This window comes from Drosophila eugracilis, unplaced genomic scaffold (assembly GCF_018153835.1).
Source record: "Drosophila eugracilis isolate 14026-0451.02 unplaced genomic scaffold, ASM1815383v1 contig_90, whole genome shotgun sequence".
NCBI classification, from domain to species: Eukaryota; Metazoa; Arthropoda; class Insecta; order Diptera; family Drosophilidae; genus Drosophila; species Drosophila eugracilis.
This window is the reverse complement of record NW_024573812.1, coordinates 3,588,900-3,610,659: the sequence shown is the minus strand read 5'-3', so window position 1 is coordinate 3,610,659 and position 21,760 is coordinate 3,588,900. Positions and strand designations below refer to the sequence as shown.

Sequence of the window (21,760 nt, the reverse complement as noted above, 5' to 3'; positions counted from 1 at the left end):
TCACTTATGCTTATCGAGTAGACACTAGCTGAGCTATTTAAAAAATCTAAAACCGCAAAAAAAACAAATTAAGAAACCTCTTTAAGAATTTGTATTCATACAAAATTATGTATGTATGTATGTACATACACATATGTACATCTCTCGACTTGACCCATGATTTTTCTGCTTAATTTCGCCTGATAAGAAAGTTCATCTCAGAGAAGTGTTTTAGTCGTTCAGTGGCCAGTGAAAGATGAAGGCAACTGTGTTTCGGATTTTTTTGTTACTTCTGTTCCTGAGCCACCATGGTGCCTCGGAGTTCTTGGAGAAATCCTGTTCAAGATCAAACGGAGTGGATATTAATGATGTCAATGCTGCTACGTGGATGGCAGCCATAATTACTCACTCACAGTTCGTTTGTAGTGGCACAATCATACATAAACGTTTGTATTTTTTAGAAATTTAACTTAATTTTAATATCATAGATATATATGAACATAATTTATATTAATATATGTATATATAATAATTAACAATATTTTTGTAGGTTTTGTTCTGACATCTGCTCATTGCTTGGATAATGACTACAATCTGTAAGTACACTTTACATATACATAATGCATAAATATATACATACATATGTACACAAATATATGATTTTCACATACTTAAAAAAATAATTGCCCTAATCTTTCATTTTTGCGGGGTTTGAAAATGTGTTGTTATTGCTATTAAGATTTTTTGCACATGTTATCACATTTTATTAATTATATTGTAATATAATTTTTAGATCGGTATTGTTGGGAGCATACCACATAAAAAGATATACAACTAGGTACAATGTTATTCAAAAAATAAAGCACGATCAATACGATAGATGGAACAAGTTTAATGATATAGGACTGCTAAAATTGGATAATAGTATCATCTACGATGGTAAGTAAGCAATATAGTCGTTTAACGGCGTTTTGTAATGCATTTATCCTCAGATGAAATTCAACCACTTTGCATTTTCTGGCATCCACAATTCAAGAGAACGGTAGACGGAGCAAAAAACTTTTATGCCTCTGGCTGGGATCTTAAACACGGCGTAGAGAAAGCATTAGTTCAAACCCTCATTCTTGACCAAAGAAGCCGTAACGAGTGCTACGAGAAATTCGGCTTACCTCTCACATCACAGATATGCACAAAGGTGCGAAAAGGAGATACTTGTTGGGGTGATTCTGGCGGTCCCTTGATCACTGTAGTGCAATCTACACATGCCCAATATGCAGCACAAGTCGGAATTATCAGCTACGGAGAAAAGGCATGCGATGGTCTAGGAGTGTACACTGATATCACAAGCCATTTCGGATGGATTAGGGAAAAAGTAAATGATGTCGATAGACCACTTTTTTCGCAGCCTCCGGGGTATTTTCCTCCTAAGCCTCAGCGGGTTTCGCGGATGCTGTTTAACGATTGCGGAGGGAAATCCATGTCATCCATTATAAGACCTAGCATTTATGGACCTGGATTTGAAGCCCTTGGCGTTTTAATTACAGACCGTGAGTATTAATAAATTTGTAATGTAGAAATTTCATTTGGTAAAAGATTGGAGCCCATTTATAATTTTCCGGGTCACCTTAGGTTTATTAATAAATGCTGTATTTACATTTTCAGGATTTGTCATCACAGTTGCCACAGACTTGCCAAAAAATTCTGCCAATCTGTAAGTTGTCTTTTGGTAGTACATAAATATTATTTCAAGCCCATAACGTTAGTGTTTCATACCATTAATATCCCCAAGTTATACTTTTTTTACTTGTAAGCTAAAAATGTTTTTTTTATTAATTAATTTTCTCCAGAGAGGTGGGGGTAGTGATGAACGATCAATATGATGTCTATGAAGTTGATTCGATTTTGAAGCCATCAGGAAATGCAGACGATTACAACTATGATATAGCAATACTTAAACTTAAACATAAGGCGACTGAGAACCATGGTAACATTTAATTTAAGATGAGTCTGTTTTCCTGATCACTGAGTTTCTCCTTTTCAGAGACTATGAAACCGATCTGTATGCTCGCCCACGTAGTCGATCTTAATGACGCTTCTGCGTCATCTCAACCATTTCTTTTAATCGACCCATTGAAAACCATAGAATTTAGTGTTAAGCACTTGACTTACAGCGATTGTTCAAACTACTTAGGATCTGAAATCAAACCAAATCAATATTGTGTGGAAGAGCCTGAAGGGATAAGTGACCCGAACGATATACGTAACTATTTACTAGTAACGAAAATTATGAACGAATTTGTTCTGCTAGGAATTTACGGATATTCATCTGATAACATACACGTTTTTTCAAACGTTCTAAGATATACGGATTGGATAGGGACAAAAATCCATGAAGTTTCTTTGAGTAACAATGATGAATCATTAAATATTTAAATGACTTTTGTATATATCATAAATAAAAATCCCAAACTTTTGAAAAAAGAAAACAAAGGAATATATCATTCGGACATTTATCTTATCATTTTGTTTTTTTTACTTTACAAAGTTATCATGCGCGTTCTGCACTACGATGATTGTAATTTTGGAGTCTGGCACTAGAAGAACCTCATTTGTTTTTGTTCGCACTCTCAGCATTAAGAGTTCATCTGTCGGGTCGATTTTATTCATTCCACGTTCCAATCTGCCGCGAATGGCTTGGAAATGTCCTGAAAATTGTACAGCTTCGTTTTGGGCCATTGTACTCATCACCGGATGTCCCGAATCGTTAAGAATCACAACATCTCGAACGCTTTTTTTTGATTTGACTTGTTCGAATGCTTTTTCCACATAGCGCAGCGTTCGACGAGGCTATTTAACAAAATAAAAGTAAGTCAACAATAAAACTTGCAATTTCACACGCCTTACTTTTTTCGGAGTGTCAAAAAACATATTTTTTAGTTCTAAGTAATTTGCACAAAATTTGATTGAAAGAGCTTTTTTGACCCATATCCATTGTTTTCTTGGTTTCCAAGGTGCATTTTCAAAGGACGCGTTTAATGGGTCATTATGTCAAAATAAAATGTCTTAGTAGCTATTTATGCATTTTTCATTTAGCTATTTTCCTATATTTTTAAATTCATTTACTATTTAAAATAATAATAATAATTATTACTAAGTTGGACGATTCCTACACCTAAAAATAGGTTTTTAAATTGGGTAAAATTTGTATCGATTGCTCTCTGTTAAGCTATCATTTAACATTGAATTGCTTAAAATCACAAATTTAAAACCAATTTAAATATTTTGTATATAAATATTTTAATTTGTGGTGATAGTTGTTATTTTACTAAGATTTTAAAACGTTTATTCGAAATTGTCTTTTCTGACGGTTTTGTCGTTTGATTTTAGCATTTTGAAACACGGTAATACTATCACTTTAGCGGTTTAATGTCGTTTCAATATTTGGTAACACTAATCTAATATTGAACAAACAATTTACTTACATTTTTCCTAAATTCGCAGATACCGGTGGTTTATGCCGTGATATCGACGAAAATACAAGTAAAAAATGGTAAGCAAAAACTGTTATGGCACAAAAAAATAAAAGAGTTACAGTGCTTCCATTGATTACAGTCGCAAGAAGTAGAGGAAACACTGAAGAGGATTCAGAGCCACAAAGGTGTTGTGGGTACAATTGTGGTCAACAATGAAGGTGGGCGTTTGAACTCAACTTCTATATTTACAATCCTAACATATTCCTCTTAACTTTTAATTAGGTATACCCGTGAAATCTACGTTGGACAATACGACGACTGTTCAGTATGCTGGTTTAATGAGTCAGCTGGCGGACAAGGCCAGAAGTGTTGTAAGGGACTTGGATCCCTCTAACGACATGACATTCCTTCGGGTGCGTTCCAAAAAGCACGAGATCATGGTGGCGCCCGACAAGGACTTTATCCTGATCGTCATTCAGAACCCAACGGACTAAAGGGCCTGGCGCTTGGTGCGCATTGCTGAAATCACTACTGCACATTTATATACATATATACAAATTGTCAGCGAGAGAAAAGAAAGTTAAATTATAATGTAATGAAATTGTACTTGGGTTAAGTAAAATTATTTATGCACAAAATGACATCACGTAAACATTTTGGGAGCTATGTTAAATTTGAGGTGGCTCCAGTCATGATAACTGTTAAGTTGGCTTATGTCTATGGTCAATGGTGTATGTATCAGCTGATGGTCAATGATAGCAGACATAAGAAACGGTCACACTGACACGGCCATTGGCTTTCATAAAGTTTCGATAGTAAGTGATTATTACTTAAATCTCTGAAACATTGTTTGTTATTTTAATTCAGCTCTTACACTGTTAACTGTCATTTGCAATTATCCAAAATTTAGACTTAAACTACCATTCGATTTTCTTTACCAGCCAGTGTTACCAGATCAAGTTTAATCCTAGATTTTTTAGGAATTCATGGCTTAAGTGAAAACCTTTTCGTCATTTGGTAACACTGATTTGATTCGTGTGTTGAAACCCGTGAGTTTTGCGTACTTGCATTTAGATTTAAAGAAAAGCACTCATCGCCCGTGGAATAGTCAATAAATTGATTGGGAAACCAATCAGCTACCGTTTAGACCCAGTGTACGCGTGTGCAGCGAGTTAAGCGATCGATCGATCGAATCGATTCGAAAAAAGGTAATTCGAAAGATGGGCGTGCAGCGAAAAGCGAACGAGTAAAGAAAATGGCGTAATCACGCACTCCGAAACCCAAAAGCCAGCCAACAAACGCAACGCAAACGGAATTCAAATCGACAAAAATCCAATCGGCCAGTCAGCAATCTTTTAAATAAAAAAAAAAAAACAACCCACAAGAGCGTGAAAAGTGAACAAAAAAAAACTGTGCTTCAGCCATATTTGTTCCGTGAAAATGAAAATGATACACACACACGCAGGCATAATCGAGTGTATATATATATATATATATATATATATATATATATATATATATATGTATACATATGTGCTAAGAATTAACTGAATAAAAAGAAGCACTTCGTATCGGATCGTCATCGCACCGTCCCGTTGTTCGCAATTTCATTTCATTTCCAACGCGATTCTCGTTCAACGTACGTTGGTACATAGCCTGTCCGTGCATACATACGTATGTACTTATGTATGTACACATGTACTTTCAATATCGACGATGGCATCACAAAAACACGACGCGCACACAAACACGCACTCACGTACGTACCGTTCATACAAACGTACATACGTGCGGACACAGAGACGGGGTCTGTATGTATGTTTTGTCGGACTGGTTGTTGTTGTACATAACGGAGAGTTAAACACATAAGGGCTGGCTGGCTGGCTCAATATAGAAGCATGTGGCTGCGCTGTCAGCGTCGCGGCCTGCAGCGCGTAAGGGATTTTATTACGTCGGACGTTTCGGTCGTCGGTCGCTGAGTTCGTTTTATATTTTTGGATATTTTACACATGTCCATATGCCCGTCTATTCCCCTGCATCCACCTCTCCCGCATGCATCTCTGAGACGCTCTCTTTTCGCGTGCGTGTGTTTGTGCGACTCCTTGAATGCAACGTAACGGGAATCTGGCGACTGCAACGTTAAAGCCATCAACGTGTGCTGGCAGGAAGGGACAGCAGTATCAGCCCCCCGCAATGCAGGGCTCCACAGTCGCGTCCATAAACATAACAACACAGTGCTTACCCTAAATGTTAACTTGCCAAACAGGACATAAATGTGCCAATGAAAACAAGTGAAAATCATTAAAAATCACGGAAAATAAACCCCGTGAATCACCTTAACAACAAAGTTTCAACGTCACAAACATAAAACAGTGAACAGAAAGAAAAATCTATATATTTTGTTAATTAAAACAAAAATTTCTAATTGTAATCACATTACATTTATATACACAAAACTTCTTTTTGCACTTTAGTCAAGAAGTTTTTAATTTTTTTTATCTTATTGATTAATACCACATCCTAAATTGGTATGATTAATATAAATATCGATTTGTTTTTCCGTGTGTATGTATAAGCAATTCCCTGAAAATGACTCAATTGTTTAAAATTTGATTAGTCTGCCAACTTAAAAGATCCCGGACCGAGTTCAGAGACGTATCAAGGGCGTTTGATTAGATCGTAGAAAAAACATAAACTTTTAGGCCTGCCAGCATTCCAAGGGCTTTGAAACCCTGGTGGCAACCAGCATCATTTCAAGCTTGTATCTGTTTCCCCTTCAAGTACAACCAGTTTTTTTTTGGTTTTGTTTTGTATTTTTTGGCCGAACGCAAGGCCAAAGTTCACACAACACTAAACAAAGGTTCTCGAACCATTCAGCTGTGTGTATATGCCATATCTTATCACATGAGTTGGGAATTGGCAGAGCCACAGAGCAGCAGCACAGAACTATCAATCAGTGCCCGGCGCTTATTATCTTTCCAACATTTAAGCTCACAACTTCCCTCTAATTGCGCAGAAGAATGCTGAGTGCGCAATCAGCTTGGAAAATTATTGGAAAATGCTGTGCCATCGATTAAAGCCAGCAGCTGTTCTACGCAAATCGTAGAAAGCCGACATCGTCATAATGCTAATTAGAAAACTTCTCAAAGCAGTTGACCAAACAGTACTTTCTTGCTGGGTTTCTAGTTTCCATTGGCTAGTATATGTCTCAAATTCATTAATTTTCATTGTTCATAAAATTGTCTGTTAAACATATTAATATATTGTTTTAAAACCTATAAGTTCAAGGAGCATAAAATAATTATAAATATAAACGCTGTTGTCAAAGATATGGAATTATGTCCTTTCATTTTGATGCCAGTAATTTGTAGTATTCAGATTATTTTTTAATAATTAGTGCTTTGGGCCTTTTAGTGAACGATAATTTTAATATTTTTTTATGTTCGCTAGACATTACAAGGAGTTATAACAATGAAACACTTCTTTCTTTCTTCTTGATCTGTATATGTAACCTGTAACTTTATTTGACAATCAGATTTAGGTGAAATCTTTATTTTATAAGGGTTGAAAGATGATATCCTTTGTATGTTTATTAGAAGAATATTTGTATAGCATAAGATCGCTCTTTATGTCTGGGTTTCTAAAATCCTTTGCTGATTCATGCCATATTGGCTTGCAATCTACTTGGCATCTTGTATCAAAAGCTGTTCGGCATGGCAGCAGCACATCGAAGGTCTTCTCCCGTTGAACTTTCGACCCGCTGACCAGGCCCCGGAGAAACTTTTGCCCCAGCTAGTAGTCAGCAGTTTCCAGGCACACAGCCAGTCCCACACAGCTGCAGCAATTTCGATCGGAAAGCGACCGAGTTTACTGCACAGAAAAATACACACAGTAGTAGTCCTTCGGTTGACACAGCCACCCTGCACACACAGATACACGCAAACACACTTTACACACAGAGATACATACATATGTATGCAGGCAGCAGCTTTCTTCCCTTAGACGACGTATCGAAAACTCGATTTTCATCCCCGTGGCGAGCAGAGAATTTAGTTTTAATTTCATTAAACGCGAGGCGAAGGGAAACAGTGGAAATGGAAAACATGCGTATTAAAGTCGCTGTTTATTTTGGAGTAGGGAAAACCTATACCCTGGGAATGAAATCTATATGCTCGATTAGATATAGGTGTATTACATGATGGGAGTGCGGGGATTATGAATGGGGCATGTGTCGCCATAGGAATCGTCATAGGCAGAATCAGATGATAACACGGCAAATACATACACGAACGTATTGTCGTACCATGTAGCTAATAATATGGGATGGAACCGCAGCCTTATCGCCGCGCTGCTTGGAAAAACAAAAATTAAAAACAATGTTAAAACCAATTTGTTAATACCCTTGGAGTGAATAGTAGGCAGGGTGTCTGTTTTTTCAACAATTTACTACAAAATCCATCTTATACTCATTGAATTATAAATAGAACTAAACTATTTTCAAAAGGTGTAATATTTAGGCTAGTAAAAACGAAAACCATTTTATCATAATAGTAATACCTCCTCTAAGAGTATATAAAAAAACAAAGGTAAATAGCGTGGTGAACCTATTTTTGGCTTGGCAATCGCTAAACAATTCTCTGCAGGATTTGCAACACCTGCTCTCTGTTTTTGGCATCTTTATCTTGCCTCTCCTTTTCCGCTGCTGCACTTTTGACCCTCCAACCACTTGTTTCGTATGTGTTTTCGTTCGATAAAGAGGACACAAAACAATGTGAAGAGGAGGTACCGAAAAAGACCTGAAAAAACCGAAAATTGCAAATTTCTGAAGATTTCCAAAATGCCAAAAATTGCACATGTGTGCCTGCGTGTGTGCTCCCATTTCGGTCTTTTGGTTTTTCTTCTTTTTTCTTGTTGTTGAAAGAGAATACTTGAAAGGCAGGCTAAATGAAGAGCTGAAGAAAAAGGGACCTGAAATCCGAGCTCGATGAACATCTGTTCCGAAATGTTGTGTGTTGATTTCACCAGCCGAAAAATTATTGAATACATGACTGCATTGTATATATGGCTTGAAAAGATATATATATATATATTTAACTGACACAGACACATACACAATGCAAAGTGTGAAACAAGAGTCTTTTTCACATACCTGCTTTTTATTTTATTCCAGGTAAATCGACGTCGACGACAGCGGAATACCTAAGAGCCAAAGCAGCGGCAGAATAAAGAAACAAGGAAACATTTGCACGCCAGCGGAGCAACTGCAGCAGAGCACCACCAGTGCGCGCACCACCAGCGACAAGAAAAACCACTTCAACAAAAGAGGATAACATACTGGAAGTGCTCCACTCGCACAGCACCACAAAACACATACACTTATGCACACACATACGGCTATATAGCAACATATACACACTGTACGTGCCCGACGGTGGGAAAGTAAACCGACATCTTTTTACGACCGCCGAGAGTTTTGCAATCAGAAGAAGTCGGAGAGCCGACTCGAGTCGATCGGCCAGCCCTTTGATAAGCCAGAGAGAAGGGAGCAGCTCAGCTTAAAACAGAGAATAAAAGAGAGGAACAGGTTGCCAAGTTGAACGCGCAACGAATTTGGAAATCGAGTCAGCCGAAAGTGCGTGAGCGTGATCGTTTGTACGTAGTCCCAAAAAAAACCTAAAGAAACACAGAGAGACCCGCAGACCCGGACTTGCATTTAATACATACCATCTTGAAGGGTTTCCAGCCCAAGCCCATGAGCAGCTGAGCCAGCGGCAACAGCAAAAACGGAAACCAGACTTAAACCTTAAATACCCGATCCAAGCCAGATCCAAATGAAAACGCTAGTGCTCAGTGCGGATGACCTGCAGAACTTCAATAAGTTCATCTATGACCCCAAGTCAGCTGCCCAGCTGGCCGCTAGTGCTGGAGCAATTGGAGCAGCAGCGGCGGCAGCAGCAGCGGTCCATGGCCCGCCAGCTGGCACCACAGTGCAGCTACTCCAGAGCGGAGTTGGTGCGGTCAATCCCGGCGTAATGCCCGTTTCCGTGCCCGTTCCCACCAGCACAGCCAACAGTGCCAACAATTTGATGGCGCTGCACTACTACCTGAAGCATCCGGGTATCCAGCAGATGCCCATCCCACAGCAGCAACAGCATCAACAACAACAACAACAGCAACACCATCACCAGCATCAGCAACAGTTGCTAGCACAGTCGCAGACGCAACTGAAACAGCTGCAGCTCAAGCAGCCGACAATCCACCAGCACCAGCAGCACATCAGCTACCACCATCATCCGTACTACCAGCAGCAGCCACAACAGGCGCCTCCACCGCAACCACAACCTCTTAAGAGCCAGCCACAGTCGCACCTGCCCGTACACGCCCTTAATCAGAACTCCAACTTCTCGGCGGCCAGCTCCAGTACAGGAGGTACCGCCTCCAGCCATGCGCCTACACAGCAATCAAATGGATCTAGCGTTTCACCTACCATTGTGTCGAGGGTGGCGGCCGTTGGGGCACCTAGCAGCAGTAACATTGCAGCGGCGGCTAATGCTTTGCTACGGGCATCGGCTGCCTCCACAGCTCCGAGCTCATCCGCCTCATCGTCCTCTTCGTCCTCATCCGCGTCGTCGAGCTCGTCATCCAGCAGCTCTTCCTCCAGCGCTAGCAGCTTAGCGAATTGCGCTAAAAAGCTGAAGACGGAACCGGTACTCTCGCAGTATAATCAAACAGAGCGCCTTAACTTCGCCAATACGTATATCGTGTGGAGCGAAGAACACTGGCGGCGGGTGGTGTTCCATGATGAGCGTAGATTTAACTTGGACGGGCCGGATGGCTTCTCTTATTATTTCCACGATTTACGCAACTACGAGCGCACGCTGTCGCAGCGGCCGCGAGGAAATTCCGTGTACATTTACCTGATGGTCTGTGTGGGAGGAGCCGTGCATCTGGAGGTGTCATCTGCCAAACAGCGACCAGAATCCTGCATCGAGGCCATTATGCGAGAGCGGCCTAATATCGTAACCAAACTGGGCGGAAACTCGGAATTTGTTCTGCAGGATCACAACTGGATGTCGCATGCCCTGCCCACCGCCCAGGACCTTCTGAATGCTGAAGGTCTGAAGACCCAAAAGTGGCCCACCATCGCTCACGATTTGAATATCATGGAGAACGTATGGGGCTGGCTCATCCGCGAGGTATTTGATGGAGGACGAAAGTTCTCGCGCAAGGACGACTTGATATTCCGTATCAAGGAGGCGTGGTCCCGCCTGCCGCTCGACTTGATCACCAACCTGTACAGCACGTTGCCGGAACGAATCACGGAGCTCTATTACACCCAGGGCGTGTACACGAATTGTTGACATCGGCGTACAGAACAACCAGGATGTGGACAGGGCTCAGGGCACTTGGCCGCTTTGGCGGTCGTGCAGGCAGACGATGATCGTGTTCCAGAACCAGAACCAGATCTGAGGAGTATATTGAACTCTTCGAAGTCTGCCAGAGACCGGAGAGCGAAGGAAGCAAATCTTTATATACAATTTAACTTAACTTTTTGTGTATAGCTTTAAGATGTGTGCAAAGAAGCGAACAGGACTGCTTGGAGACCGACGGACTGAAAGCAAGAAAGACAGACGACCTGGACGGACAGACAGACGGACGAACAGACTTGGGTTATAAGTTATAACGTTTTTTAGTTATTTAAAATATTATGGAAAACAGAAAACCAGCAGATTGTGGGCAGAACACACGTTAAGTGTTGCCATATCGCTTTGTAATTAGTGTTTTTAATCCTGCCCCATTTCCCCCCCCTTATTTGCCTCTTTAAACCACCCTTTGCCCTATAAAGAGAAACCCTCGTAATTTGTAAGTCTTAATTTAAGTTGTCGTTTTCCTTTTTACCACCCTTGTCCCAATCTATTAAGAATATAAAAAATATATTAGTTACAAACAAGTTTATTTGAACTTAACTCCCCTTTTGTTGATTGTTTTTAGTTATGCCAGCGGTAGAAGAACAAAATTATAATGCCAAGCGAGCAGAGGAAGCAAACAAAATAAATTGTAACTAAAGTATTATTTTAAGGCATAGTTTTTGTTGTAGCAAATTACGGAGAACTCACACGTAAATCTTTACAGACACACACACACACTTTATACACAAACACACGCATGAACACTCAGAAGAAGAATCCTATCATGTAAAATTGTTTACGAAAGCAGAAACAAAAATTATAATTAAACTAATTATCAATGTAATTAATACATATTAAACAAGAGAGAGAACTAACAAATCGAAGAGCAAAGGCAACTTAGTGTTATCGTAAGATCAAAACAACTAACCAGAGCATATATAACTAGAGATCGATAAAATCATGCTGAAACTCAACACTCCTTCAATCCCGAACCCCTTACTCCTCCCTGCCTCCCCTAAACAATGGAGTCAAGCTAAGAGCCAGCGAGTTAAGTTTCCTAGCTACACAAACTTTGACTATCGATGGCAGCTATCCAGGGAGCTCCATTTTGGGGGTATTATTACGACCCTGAAACAGACAAATTCTAAGTACGCCATATTATGGTTTATACGTACGCACCCAATACTTAGCAATACAATTGAACTGAACAAACTGAATTGCACTTTGACAAGTGCAAGTGCAACTAATCTGTAGAATACTTGAGCCACTATGAAAGTATCCATGAAATATGAAATGCAACTAATATACATTATGCGAAACATGAAACACCCTCTCTCAAAACCAATTTGGCAGTTATAAGTGAATGTGATTTTACCCCCTTGTTTTCGCTTCTGCATAATGACTCCTCCGACCAGAGAAATCGGCAACTTTATACATGCATATACATATACAAGCAAGAACAAGAAAAATCAACAAAAATGGAATTATTATGATTAATAAATAAATCGAAAAATGCAATTACCAATAAAAACTACCAGCAGATACGTAAAAAAATCGAAAAAAAAAACAAAATATCTTTTTATTGGTGGGTGGGTCTAGTCAATTATTCCTCCCAGTAAAATTTCATGCATATATTTCGAGTAAAATCTTTATTTAAAAATTGTGCGTTTTTCCTGTATACATAATACGTAAATATATCTGTGTATATAATAATATATGTAAAATATTTGTATATACTGCACTTGGTCTATTGGCACTGTAAAAGTGGTTGGAACTGTGAATATTTTAGCCTAATTCGTATTTAGTATGCCAATCAAATTAATGGATTTGTTAAAATCAGACTGAAGATTGGTTGGAAAACTTTGGAAGCACTCTATAATTATATTACCGTTGCTTCTAATTTGATTGGAATTTAAAATTGCGACTGGGCTTCTTTGTAAATGCAAGTCTATTCTAGGCACTTTGAGTCTGTGGCATCTATTGATCACTAGCTGGTTATTTAATATTGTGTGCATCATCAAAAATTCGATGATCATGTCTTTGATCCTTTGTGTATATGTTTGGAAATACTGTTGTGGTTCCTTAACTCTCCTATTTAATCAAGCTGCGCACGCAGGTTGGACTGCAAAATGGCATGTTCTCCTTAACGCAAAAACGTCCACCTATAAGCGGCTTAGAGCACTGGACTCCTGCGCAGACAAAACAGTTGGCATGCCAGTGAACTTCTCCCCAAGCTACGCCCTGATCCGCCGGCCCAATTGCTATCTTGCAGCGTTGGCAGCAGACGGCAAATAATCGGTCATAACATGGTAAACATAAGGGCATATTTGATTTCTCATCGGCGATATACTGCTGTCCGGCCAGCGGCTCATCGCATTGATAGCAACAGAAGTGCTTGATGTGGAACGTTGCCTCCTCTGCTGCCGTATACTCCTTAGTGAATATTAGCTCATCACATGCTCGACACCGCGGGATCTTCAACTTGATAGCCAAATCGCGACCGCAGAAAACTTGTCCTTGGTGAAAGAAGTAAACCAAGTCCGCCAAAAGTTCCCGACAAGTGATGCACTTGAAGCAACCGGGATGCCAGGCAATCTCTTTTCCAGCTCGATCCGCCTTCACGGCGACTTCGCCATAGGCAATTGGTTTTCTGCAGTCGGCACATAAAATCGTTCGCTGAAGGTCTGCAAGGATGGTAAAGATATTAAATTGATTTACTTATGTATTAACATTCGTATTGCATCAACATTTTTCTAATCTCTTTCAGTAATTGTTTACCCAAGTTATTTATAAACATTCAGATACACACCTTGGTAGTATGTTTACATAATGCAAATGAAGCGTAAAATAAATAAAATGTAGGCGTCAAAACCCACAGGGTAGGAGCAACGACGCTTATTAAAATAAATATTTGGTTAAATAAGTAGTAAGAAGTGAAGTACTCACCTACGCCTGAAACCTCGTCCCCGTGAAGACGTAGCTGCTGGAACTGATCCGGCATGCCGGCGCAACTTGGATACATGTTCATATCCTCAATGCCTGGAATGCTAGCGAATCTGCCCTGTCCAGCACTTAGATCCTCGTTGCCATAACCCGGTGTTGAGGGTTTGGAGTGGAAGCCGGAATCATTACTCTGCGATGTAGGCAGTTCGCCAAGAGTGGGCTTTGGATAAGAAATGTCCTTACAGCCATTAGCCATGTCAGCGAAAACCTTGTCAATCTCGTCCAGCAATTGATCGTCGTCAAGCAACCAGTCGTGTACTTGCTTAAGTGGCTGCAGCAGCTGACAATGATCGTGAGAGACACCCTTGTCCTGGAGCGTACGGAACAGACGGTCATAATACGGTGCGTTAGATACAGCGGATTGCAGCATATTCTTGTCAATTCCAACGGATTGCAGATGAGCCTTGGTGGCTGGAGTAAGGCCTTTGAGTTCAGCAAGACTTGCGACAGGAGCTGGAATATTAGAAATAACTACAGAGGATGGAGCTCGTCCCAACCGGGCCTCCTGCAGTGCCTGCTTCAGCGGCTCCGCTTGAAGGATCTGTGCAAAAACTGGATCACGATCGTAGTCCGTATTGACGGGCAATCCGCAATCGTAAACTATGGTGGAGACCCCGCCAAACTTGACGCGCCGCATGGGGGTATCCTGGCGCATCTGTGCTCCAAATCTGATCTGCACCGGATTCTTTAACGGCAACGGGGAGTTAAAAGGTGTGCCTGGAGAGGATTTTGTTGGTGTCATAGGCAGCTGAGGGCAAATGGAATTTATTTCGGCTCTAAACTGCGGATTGATCACGTATTCCTTGCGGAATTCAGAAATTGGACCAAGTTTGGGATCCCTCGAGATGTTTAGTTTTTTTTCCTGAAGCAAGAAAAAATATATTTGTATATGAAATTATCGTTCTGAAGATTCTAGAGAATTTTGATACTAATAATCTAATTGTGAATTTCACCATAAAGCTTTCTTTTCAGCAATAATTAATAATTAACATAAATATGTAAAATACTTAGACTTATGAAAGATATTATTTACCTTTAGTATTCCAAGAACTTTGTCATAAACAACGCCGTGACTCACAAGGCTCTGCAAAGCCGGTTTGCTGATTCCCAGAAGCTTTTCTTTAGTCTGAGCCCGCAGAGCTCCATTTTCCTCAAATTGAGCTGATTCGGATAAAGGCTCTGAAAAAGCCACAAGTAGTTTAGGCTGGGCACTAGCTGGGCTTGCTAGAGCTTGGGTTAACTTTGGATTGGACAGCAGTTCGCTAAGAGTTTCATCTGGCACCGGCAAGATTCCCAAAGACTGCCAGGTTTTCGCTGCCTCCTGTGAAGGCAACGAAACGGGAGTAACGTGCTCTACTTGTGCGTGATTAAGACGATCGCCTAGACGCACAACCACGCCCTGGCCGACGCATTGCTCTTTCAATTTCTGGACGTATTGCTGCAACTGGATGGCCTCAGTTTCCGTCAAACCATCGCACAATGCAGCGTCTAGATCATGCGGCGGTACTTGCATTTCAAGTTGCTGTTTCCTCTTTAAAGCGGCATCACTTCCAGCCAAGGGTATTTGGGCAGTCCCTAATTTTTCCATGTATTCAGTGACCACATCGGGAGCAGCATTTGGTGGCACCCACTCCAGCTGCACCGGTTGACTGGCCAGGGCTTTGATTTTAATATCTACAATACAAATCGATTTCTATAAAAGATTCTTTGTATGTAGTAATATGTTCCGGATGACTTACAAGCTGGTTTGGCCCTGATCTGACCAAGAATCTCGAACTGCGCCCAGCCGGTGGCGTCATCGTCGTCTGGACACACATGCTGATTCTTTGGGCACTTGCAGTTGCGACACACTTTTCGCCAGAAGTGAAGATCTAGGCCAGGACATTTGTCTTTGCACTCGGCACAGGGAGCTCCTGCCCCGGCTTCGTGTCCCAATTTGGAGCGCTTCAATTGCTCCCGACGGCTTTCCAGCTTCGATAGCCATTCTGGCGCCTTGGGCGTCTCCACGCAAGAGTTGGGGCTCGCGGCGGACATTTCGGGGAGGAGATTTGGTTGTTTCTAGAGCATCTAAAAAATCTATTAAATTTAGTCCCTTTATAGACTAAATTCAAATTATTGTGTTATTGGCAAAAACTTTGTGTTTTACAGAAGTAGAGATGGGTAAAAGCGTGGTTTCTGCATAGTTTAATCGATTTTTTAGTAAATAATCGGATAATTCGTAATCGAGTATCCTTTGGAGGTAGTGTTGGAAACGTATATTTTGGCGGCTGTATAAGAGATTTCAAAATCGGAAGGACCGATACAAATGTGTGTCAAACGAAGATGCATTTTTGAACGATGATCATCGGATCTTAGTCCCATGCTCACTTTGAAGTTGAAGTCAACTCTGTTACATAAAAATCGCTTTACATCTAATATATACATTTATTTATTTTCTACTCAACTATATTCTAACACGTTAAATAATTTGTTTAAACCATGTAAGAAAAAATTTGTTACTGATACTTATACAAACTTTATCAAAAATAAAATAGCAAAAGAAAAAGAAATAATAATTTTCAAATTGTATAATGCAGTGCTCACTGTATTACCCGCCAACGAACGAAAAATTTTCGCGCATAGTGCTTTTTTGAGCTTTTGACTCACGGTCACACTTATAGTATTGTTTTTTTTCGCGAATTCAATTGCAGTTTTTCGCAACCTTTTAAATTAGAAGCAATATTCCAAAGCGCCTATTAAAAGTGGTAATTAACGTTATATATTTACTGCAAACTTAACGTGTATTTTGTGGTGTTAAATATTTGGGGAAAAAGCAATTTCCAACAAAGCAACATAATCAACAGAGAACGCTCGATGCAATTTGCAAATACAGAAAAAATTAGGTGAAAAAATGCGTCCCACTGAAAAGTGAAAGTGCATCATGGGTTGAGGGACACGGGCGGGGGCACCAGTTGGACACCCAGAAGGCACAGTGGAAAATTACCAATCCAAGCGCGATATTTGTTATTTCAGAATCTGAAAGGATAACATCGTTTTTACCGGTTCTGTTTACCCGAAGCTTTTGTGTGTGAACTACGGCAACAATTTGATTTTCGCATTCGCTCAATTTTGCACGGTGGTTGTTTTTGCCCAATGCATGTGCCAGTGTCTGCGTGTGTGTGTGGTGCGAGGGTGTATTTGTAAAAGCGTTATTGGTGTTTAGCCGCCCATTTGATTTCAATAAATAAGTGCATTTAAATATTTTAAAAGTGCACATAAAATCGTAATATCTTCCACTGTGCAGGATTTACATTTTCTTAACATAGTTTTCATTTAACCTACATATAAGTGTATATGTATATATAATTTTCTATTGTTCCTGAAAGATATATTATTTTATAAAAACCTTTCTAAAAGGTTAAATTTATTTTTTTTTCTTATAAATTAAAAATATGAGCTAAAAAACCTCGATCTGTCCAGATTCTGAAAAATATAATTGAAAGAATTATATATATATATTTCATTTCCTTTCATGAAGACCGCAGCTCCGGGGACACGGGCAAGGAAATAATGACAGAGAAGTACGACGGCAACGGTGATTTTTCCGCCTTTAACGACGATGACAACGACTTTAGCGGCAAGCCTCGCAAATCTGGTGGTTCTATTGGAGCACCAGGTGGCGCCCACAACGGCGACAGTTCCGCCCACGACCATGTTCATCATGGCGGAGACCCCGGTGGCAGTGTCCAGATAAATGAGAAGGCCAATGAGTACATACGCGATTGTATGGCAGAGCGAAATCGTATGGACAGAAAGTTTCCCATTGCCGAGAAATTGATAGAGGGCGGTAAGTAAAGTCATATTGATTTCCATGCAATCTAGTTTAAATAAAAATTGATTTTGTCATTTTAGAAATCGAAAAAGTCCAGACCACAGGAAGGATTCCTTCCAGAGAGCAAAAATACGCGGATATCTATAGAGAGAAGCCCCTACGCATCTCACAACGTGTTCTAGTTCCCATTAGAGAACATCCTAAGGTGAGTTTGAGATTCGATAGGTTTATCTTCTGTTTAAGTTTCATTATTAAATGTAAACTCGTACTTTCCAGTTCAATTTCGTGGGCAAACTGCTGGGGCCCAAGGGAAACTCACTTCGTCGCCTGCAAGAGGAGACGCTTTGCAAGATGACCGTCCTGGGTCGCAACTCTATGCGCGATCGCGTCAAGGAGGAGGAACTTCGCAGCTCTAAAGATCCAAAGTATGCTCACCTCAACAGCGACCTGCATGTGGAGATATCCACAATAGCACCACCCGCCGAAGCATATGCACGAATTGCCTACGCCATGGCCGAGCTGAGAAAGTATCTGATACCCGACAGTAACGACATCATCCGGCAGGAGCAGCTGCGAGAGTTGATGGATAGTACTAGCTTAAATGACAACGATAATGCTAAAAGTGGCTATAAGAAGACGTCCCACATGCAGGGAGGTAACAATTCAATGGGTGGAGGCTCTATTAACCCAATTGGAGGGGCCAAAAACACACCTCATCATAGTTATAGGTGAGATTCTATATATTATGATGTTTTGGAATTCGACTTATAAGTTTTGTTATTATTTTTCAGAGGCTCTCAGCAGTCCTCATTCAGTAAAAATGTGCTTGCTCCCAAGCAGAAAGTTATGTCCATATTGGAAAAGGCTAGGACTGCCATGGATGAAACGTATGGGTAGGTCTCTTAAATATAAGTTGAAAAAGCTTTAATCTGAGATATATATTTTGTAGCCGCGGTTATGACGACGGCATTGGCTATGATCCGCATCAATCTTACGATAGTTACTCCTATGGCAGTCACGGTCATGGACCCCATGGACCTCCGGCCAACATCCTGGGTGGAGTTGGCGGAATTAGCGGTGGCGGCGGACGTGGTGGACACTACGAAAGCTCAGACTACGAGCCGGATTATGGAAGACGAGAATACTATCAGCATTCTCCCGGTTATTCAGGTGAGATAATGAAATAATTATGTCTATAAAGAGACTGATAAGGTTTGGATATATTATTAGCTGGCGGCGGTGGAGGTGGAGGCCTAGGAACCGGCGGTGGCTCTCAATCAAATGCCATCGGCGGATCTGGCCTTAGTTCAAACCACAATCGCAGTCATGTTAACAGGTGAAATTTGCTGGACCACAGCAGTGCCAGCGGAGGTCGAGCCACTAATCCAGCGGCAACCACACAAAATCTGACCATAAAATCCCAACCCAATAGCAGCAACAACTTTTTGCCCAATCACGGAGCAAGTGAGTGCCAAAATGGCAAGAACATTAATCCCAACTACTACTACAATTCTAATGGCAGTTCCAAGGTGAGTATTATGACTGATAAATTGGCGGAATCGTAATAATAATACTTACTATCTTTCAGCTAAATCAGCAACAAATTCAGCAGTCGCAACCAAATATCCCACCGCAGTTATCAGCCCACAACAACAACAGCAGCAATAACAACCGCATTAGCAGTAACAATAACACCAGTAACAACAATAATTGCAATAGCAACTTTCACCAAATTGGTGATAAAAACTCCAACGACGTTTCATTTCTATCCTCCTATCGAGTTGGACCAATGGATGGTCAAAAAAGTGCCAACAGCAGCAACAACAGCAACAATCACACATTAGGCAGTAAAAACCACAACAATAACAACAACACCACAACCGCTTCAGTGCCCAATATGCTATTAGTAAGGTATTGAATGCGATATTAACGAACGTGAAAGATAAATCCTTCGTCCTTGCACACAACCCACAACAAATTTTTTCTCTGGACAATGCAAATTAATATCCGGCATTAATGTGAATCCGACAGCTTGCTTTTTACCTATACCTTTCCGCTTATCATTTAAAGCTTCCATATTGATTTGCATTGATCCAGAAACCCCAAAGATACCCTCAAGATCATACACCGCAAACCAAAGACAAGAACGTCTCTCTAAATCCAAATTAACATTCTCTTACAGACCTGCTAATCCTTCGCTACATATTGGCACATTTCCGTTCTTGCCCGTGCAGTTTTTCTGAACCCAACAGATACAACAACTACAACCAGAACAAGCAAATCGAAAACAACATCAACATCAACATCACAGAAACTTTGTACACTTGAGTTCATAAGATTAGAGGAAGGCGTAGGAGGAGTATTTACAAAATGGACAAAATGAACTTTACGATATATACCACATACAAAAACATATACATAACAAATATATTTATACATATATTTTTGCGTGCAAGGATTGACGTTTAATGAAGATGAGGCTGGATCAACAAATCGAAACATTACTTTCGCGTTGGCTAAAAAAAAAACATAAAAAGCAAAAACACACAAGAAACTGTGTCCGGTTTTTTATCTCTATTTACAAAACCATCTTAAAGATATTCAAAGAGCCTGAACGATTAGTGGGTGCTGTAATCGGTCGATGAGAATCAGTAGTTAAGAATACGGCTCAGCTCAAAGTTGGGCTGGGATAGTCTGGCGCATATAGTTACAGATCGAATCCAATTGATACAGCAAGACAAAGCTATGTATAGGGACAGAAGGGGCCGAGTTCCGGCCGGTCGAGACAAAATCTATGAGATTAATTAACTTAATAGAATATATAATAATAATTAATACAGAGGGCACATTTAAACCATAATTTTATTTATATATGCATATATTTAACAAAACTAATGATACAGATAAAAGAATATATTATATATATATACACTTACAAATTCTAATATTTACATAATTAACAGAGATCGACTAACCCACATGTTGACACGAAAAGTAACAGATTAACCTTAACAAGAACTATCTAATACTCGAGCATTCAAAGTAAATATATCGAATACTAAAAAGATCTACAAATAACTAACAAACAAATTACAAAAATATATACAAGTTTATTGTGAATCAATGTCCATAAGTGGATAGTGCTGCAAATGATTACTTTATTAAAAAAAACACCAGATACGAAAACAATAACTGAGTAAAGAGAATACTTAAAAGCGAATGTAAGAATAACAAATACTCGATTTACTTATACACAAATACAAAGTTATAACTAAAGCGACAATGTAACTCAAACTAAAATTAACGTAATAACAATGTAATTCAATGTACTTAACCCTATTTAACCCATGACGCCGGACAAAGCATTCAACTAAGGGATCTGTTTACCTCAGTTACTTTTCGTTTCCGCAATTGTTCGACAATGAGTCGGTTGCTTTGTCCAGCTGTCTCCATAAATTATATACTAAACTAACAAAAGTAAACTAAATATATAACTCTATAATCGACAAATTTATCAGTTGCCAAGCTCAAGATTTCGTTTTCTGTTTAATTACTTAAATTAGCTTCTAAATTAAAGAGAATTCGTTTTTAGAGCTTAAGTAGAACCAAGAAAGTGTGCCAAATGTATGTAGGAAGGTGATCGGAGCGATTAGTAGATCCCTTCCAGGTCTGAAATTACCAATTGAAATGCCAATTTATAGATATTATCATTTTTTATACGTAAACTTATTTAATATTTCGAGCGAATAAAGTTGATAACTTACGTAAAGGAAAGGAATAAACATCTTACTCGAATAAGAATAAACATGATATCTTGTCCAAAAAGAAAACCTTAAGAAACATTTACTTACAACCATGTGAAACGTTAAATTGTTGAAAACAATTAAAATCTAGTTTTAATGGAATATCAGTAATACAGATAATACAAAGGAATTACAAACCATTTATTACAAATAATTATTGTTGTTACAAATTATACAGATAACTAAATATGAAATTATAACAAATGCTACTTTAGGGCACTTCCCGAGCCCCAAGATAATTTATGATAACAAGTTAATGAAATAACCGAACAACAAAAACAC

General features: G+C 39.7%; 6 protein-coding genes across 8 annotated transcripts; 4 read left to right on the top strand and 2 right to left on the bottom strand.

The window, feature by feature from the left end:
- The first annotated feature begins 188 nt into the window (after nucleotides 1–188).
- Nucleotides 189–2,465, top strand: LOC108112235 (prostasin). The gene is made up of 7 exons (XM_017222056.1): nucleotides 189–425; nucleotides 530–575; nucleotides 773–918; nucleotides 972–1,526; nucleotides 1,642–1,690; nucleotides 1,827–1,963; nucleotides 2,021–2,465. Exons 1-7 carry the CDS (start codon nucleotides 236–238, stop codon nucleotides 2,410–2,412), a joined length of 1,515 nt encoding a protein of 504 aa, XP_017077545.1. The 5' UTR covers nucleotides 189–235; the 3' UTR covers nucleotides 2,413–2,465.
- Nucleotides 2,466–2,484: 19 nt separating this feature from the next.
- Nucleotides 2,485–3,063, bottom strand: LOC108112236 (dynein light chain roadblock-type 1). Its single transcript, XM_017222057.2, has 2 exons — nucleotides 2,884–3,063; nucleotides 2,485–2,826 (listed from the first exon to the last, which is right to left on the bottom strand). Exons 1-2 carry the CDS (start codon nucleotides 2,905–2,907, stop codon nucleotides 2,512–2,514), a joined length of 339 nt encoding a protein of 112 aa, XP_017077546.2. The 5' UTR covers nucleotides 2,908–3,063; the 3' UTR covers nucleotides 2,485–2,511.
- Nucleotides 3,064–3,409: 346 nt separating this feature from the next.
- Nucleotides 3,410–4,058, top strand: LOC108112803 (dynein light chain roadblock-type 2). The gene is made up of 3 exons (XM_017223092.2): nucleotides 3,410–3,529; nucleotides 3,592–3,670; nucleotides 3,735–4,058. Exons 1-3 carry the CDS (start codon nucleotides 3,527–3,529, stop codon nucleotides 3,944–3,946), a joined length of 294 nt encoding a protein of 97 aa, XP_017078581.1. The 5' UTR covers nucleotides 3,410–3,526; the 3' UTR covers nucleotides 3,947–4,058.
- A 406-nt stretch (nucleotides 4,059–4,464) lies between these two features.
- Nucleotides 4,465–11,419, top strand: LOC108112802 (ETV5-related protein Ets96B). Of its 3 annotated transcripts, none has more exons than XM_017223088.2 (2): nucleotides 4,465–4,660; nucleotides 8,623–11,419. In XM_017223088.2, exon 2 carries the CDS (start codon nucleotides 9,284–9,286, stop codon nucleotides 10,811–10,813), a length of 1,530 nt encoding a protein of 509 aa, XP_017078577.1. In that variant the 5' UTR covers nucleotides 4,465–4,660; nucleotides 8,623–9,283; the 3' UTR covers nucleotides 10,814–11,419. The 3 variants fall into 3 exon arrangements, with proteins under 3 accessions (XP_017078577.1, XP_017078579.1, XP_017078578.1); XM_017223090.2 differs by having other exon boundaries at nucleotides 4,484–4,501; XM_017223089.2 differs by lacking the exon at nucleotides 4,465–4,660 and adding an exon at nucleotides 4,980–5,211.
- Nucleotides 11,420–12,491: 1,072 nt separating this feature from the next.
- Nucleotides 12,492–16,027, bottom strand: LOC108112801. Its single transcript, XM_017223087.1, has 4 exons — nucleotides 15,604–16,027; nucleotides 14,898–15,538; nucleotides 13,808–14,726; nucleotides 12,492–13,545 (listed from the first exon to the last, which is right to left on the bottom strand). The coding sequence occupies exons 1-4, from the start codon at nucleotides 15,896–15,898 to the stop codon at nucleotides 12,953–12,955; spliced, it is 2,448 nt and encodes an 815-aa protein (XP_017078576.1). The 5' UTR covers nucleotides 15,899–16,027; the 3' UTR covers nucleotides 12,492–12,952.
- A 483-nt stretch (nucleotides 16,028–16,510) lies between these two features.
- LOC108113199 (KH domain-containing, RNA-binding, signal transduction-associated protein 1) lies at nucleotides 16,511–21,717 on the top strand. The gene is given in 9 exon segments (XM_017223729.1): nucleotides 16,511–16,608; nucleotides 17,382–17,690; nucleotides 17,756–17,880; nucleotides 17,952–18,403; nucleotides 18,467–18,568; nucleotides 18,625–18,845; nucleotides 18,906–19,204; nucleotides 19,264–19,586; nucleotides 19,858–21,717. Coding segments are annotated over 8 exon segments (1,860 nt in total). The 5' UTR covers nucleotides 16,511–16,608; nucleotides 17,382–17,413; the 3' UTR covers nucleotides 19,919–21,717.
- The last annotated feature ends 43 nt before the right edge of the window (nucleotides 21,718–21,760 follow it).

What these genes read in the sequence shown, in the direction of transcription:
- LOC108112235 (XM_017222056.1), top strand. Translation starts at nt 236, where the DNA reads ATGAAGGCAACTGTGTTTCGGATTTTTTTGTTACTTCTGTTCCTGAGC. An exon ending in TGGCGTTTTAATTACAGACC is followed by an intron (nt 1,527 to 1,641) that starts GTGAGTATTAAT and finishes TTACATTTTCAG; the next exon opens with GATTTGTCATCACAGTTGCC. An exon ending in TAAGGCGACTGAGAACCATG is followed by an intron (nt 1,964 to 2,020) that starts GTAACATTTAAT and finishes TCTCCTTTTCAG; the next exon opens with AGACTATGAAACCGATCTGT.
- LOC108112236 (XM_017222057.2), bottom strand. Translation starts at nt 2,907, where the DNA reads ATGTTTTTTGACACTCCGAAAAAA. An exon ending in TTTTTGACACTCCGAAAAAA is followed by an intron (nt 2,827 to 2,883) that starts GTAAGGCGTGTG and finishes TTTGTTAAATAG; the next exon opens with CCTCGTCGAACGCTGCGCTA.
- LOC108112803 (XM_017223092.2), top strand. An exon ending in AATTGTGGTCAACAATGAAG is followed by an intron (nt 3,671 to 3,734) that starts GTGGGCGTTTGA and finishes ACTTTTAATTAG; the next exon opens with GTATACCCGTGAAATCTACG.
- LOC108112802 (XM_017223088.2), top strand. Translation starts at nt 9,284, where the DNA reads ATGAAAACGCTAGTGCTCAGTGCGGATGACCTGCAGAACTTCAATAAG.
- LOC108112801 (XM_017223087.1), bottom strand. Translation starts at nt 15,898, where the DNA reads ATGTCCGCCGCGAGCCCCAACTCTTGCGTGGAGACGCCCAAGGCGCCA. An exon ending in GATCAGGGCCAAACCAGCTT is followed by an intron (nt 15,539 to 15,603) that starts GTAAGTCATCCG and finishes TTTGTATTGTAG; the next exon opens with ATATTAAAATCAAAGCCCTG. An exon ending in GGACGAGGTTTCAGGCGTAG is followed by an intron (nt 13,546 to 13,807) that starts GTGAGTACTTCA and finishes CCATCCTTGCAG; the next exon opens with ACCTTCAGCGAACGATTTTA.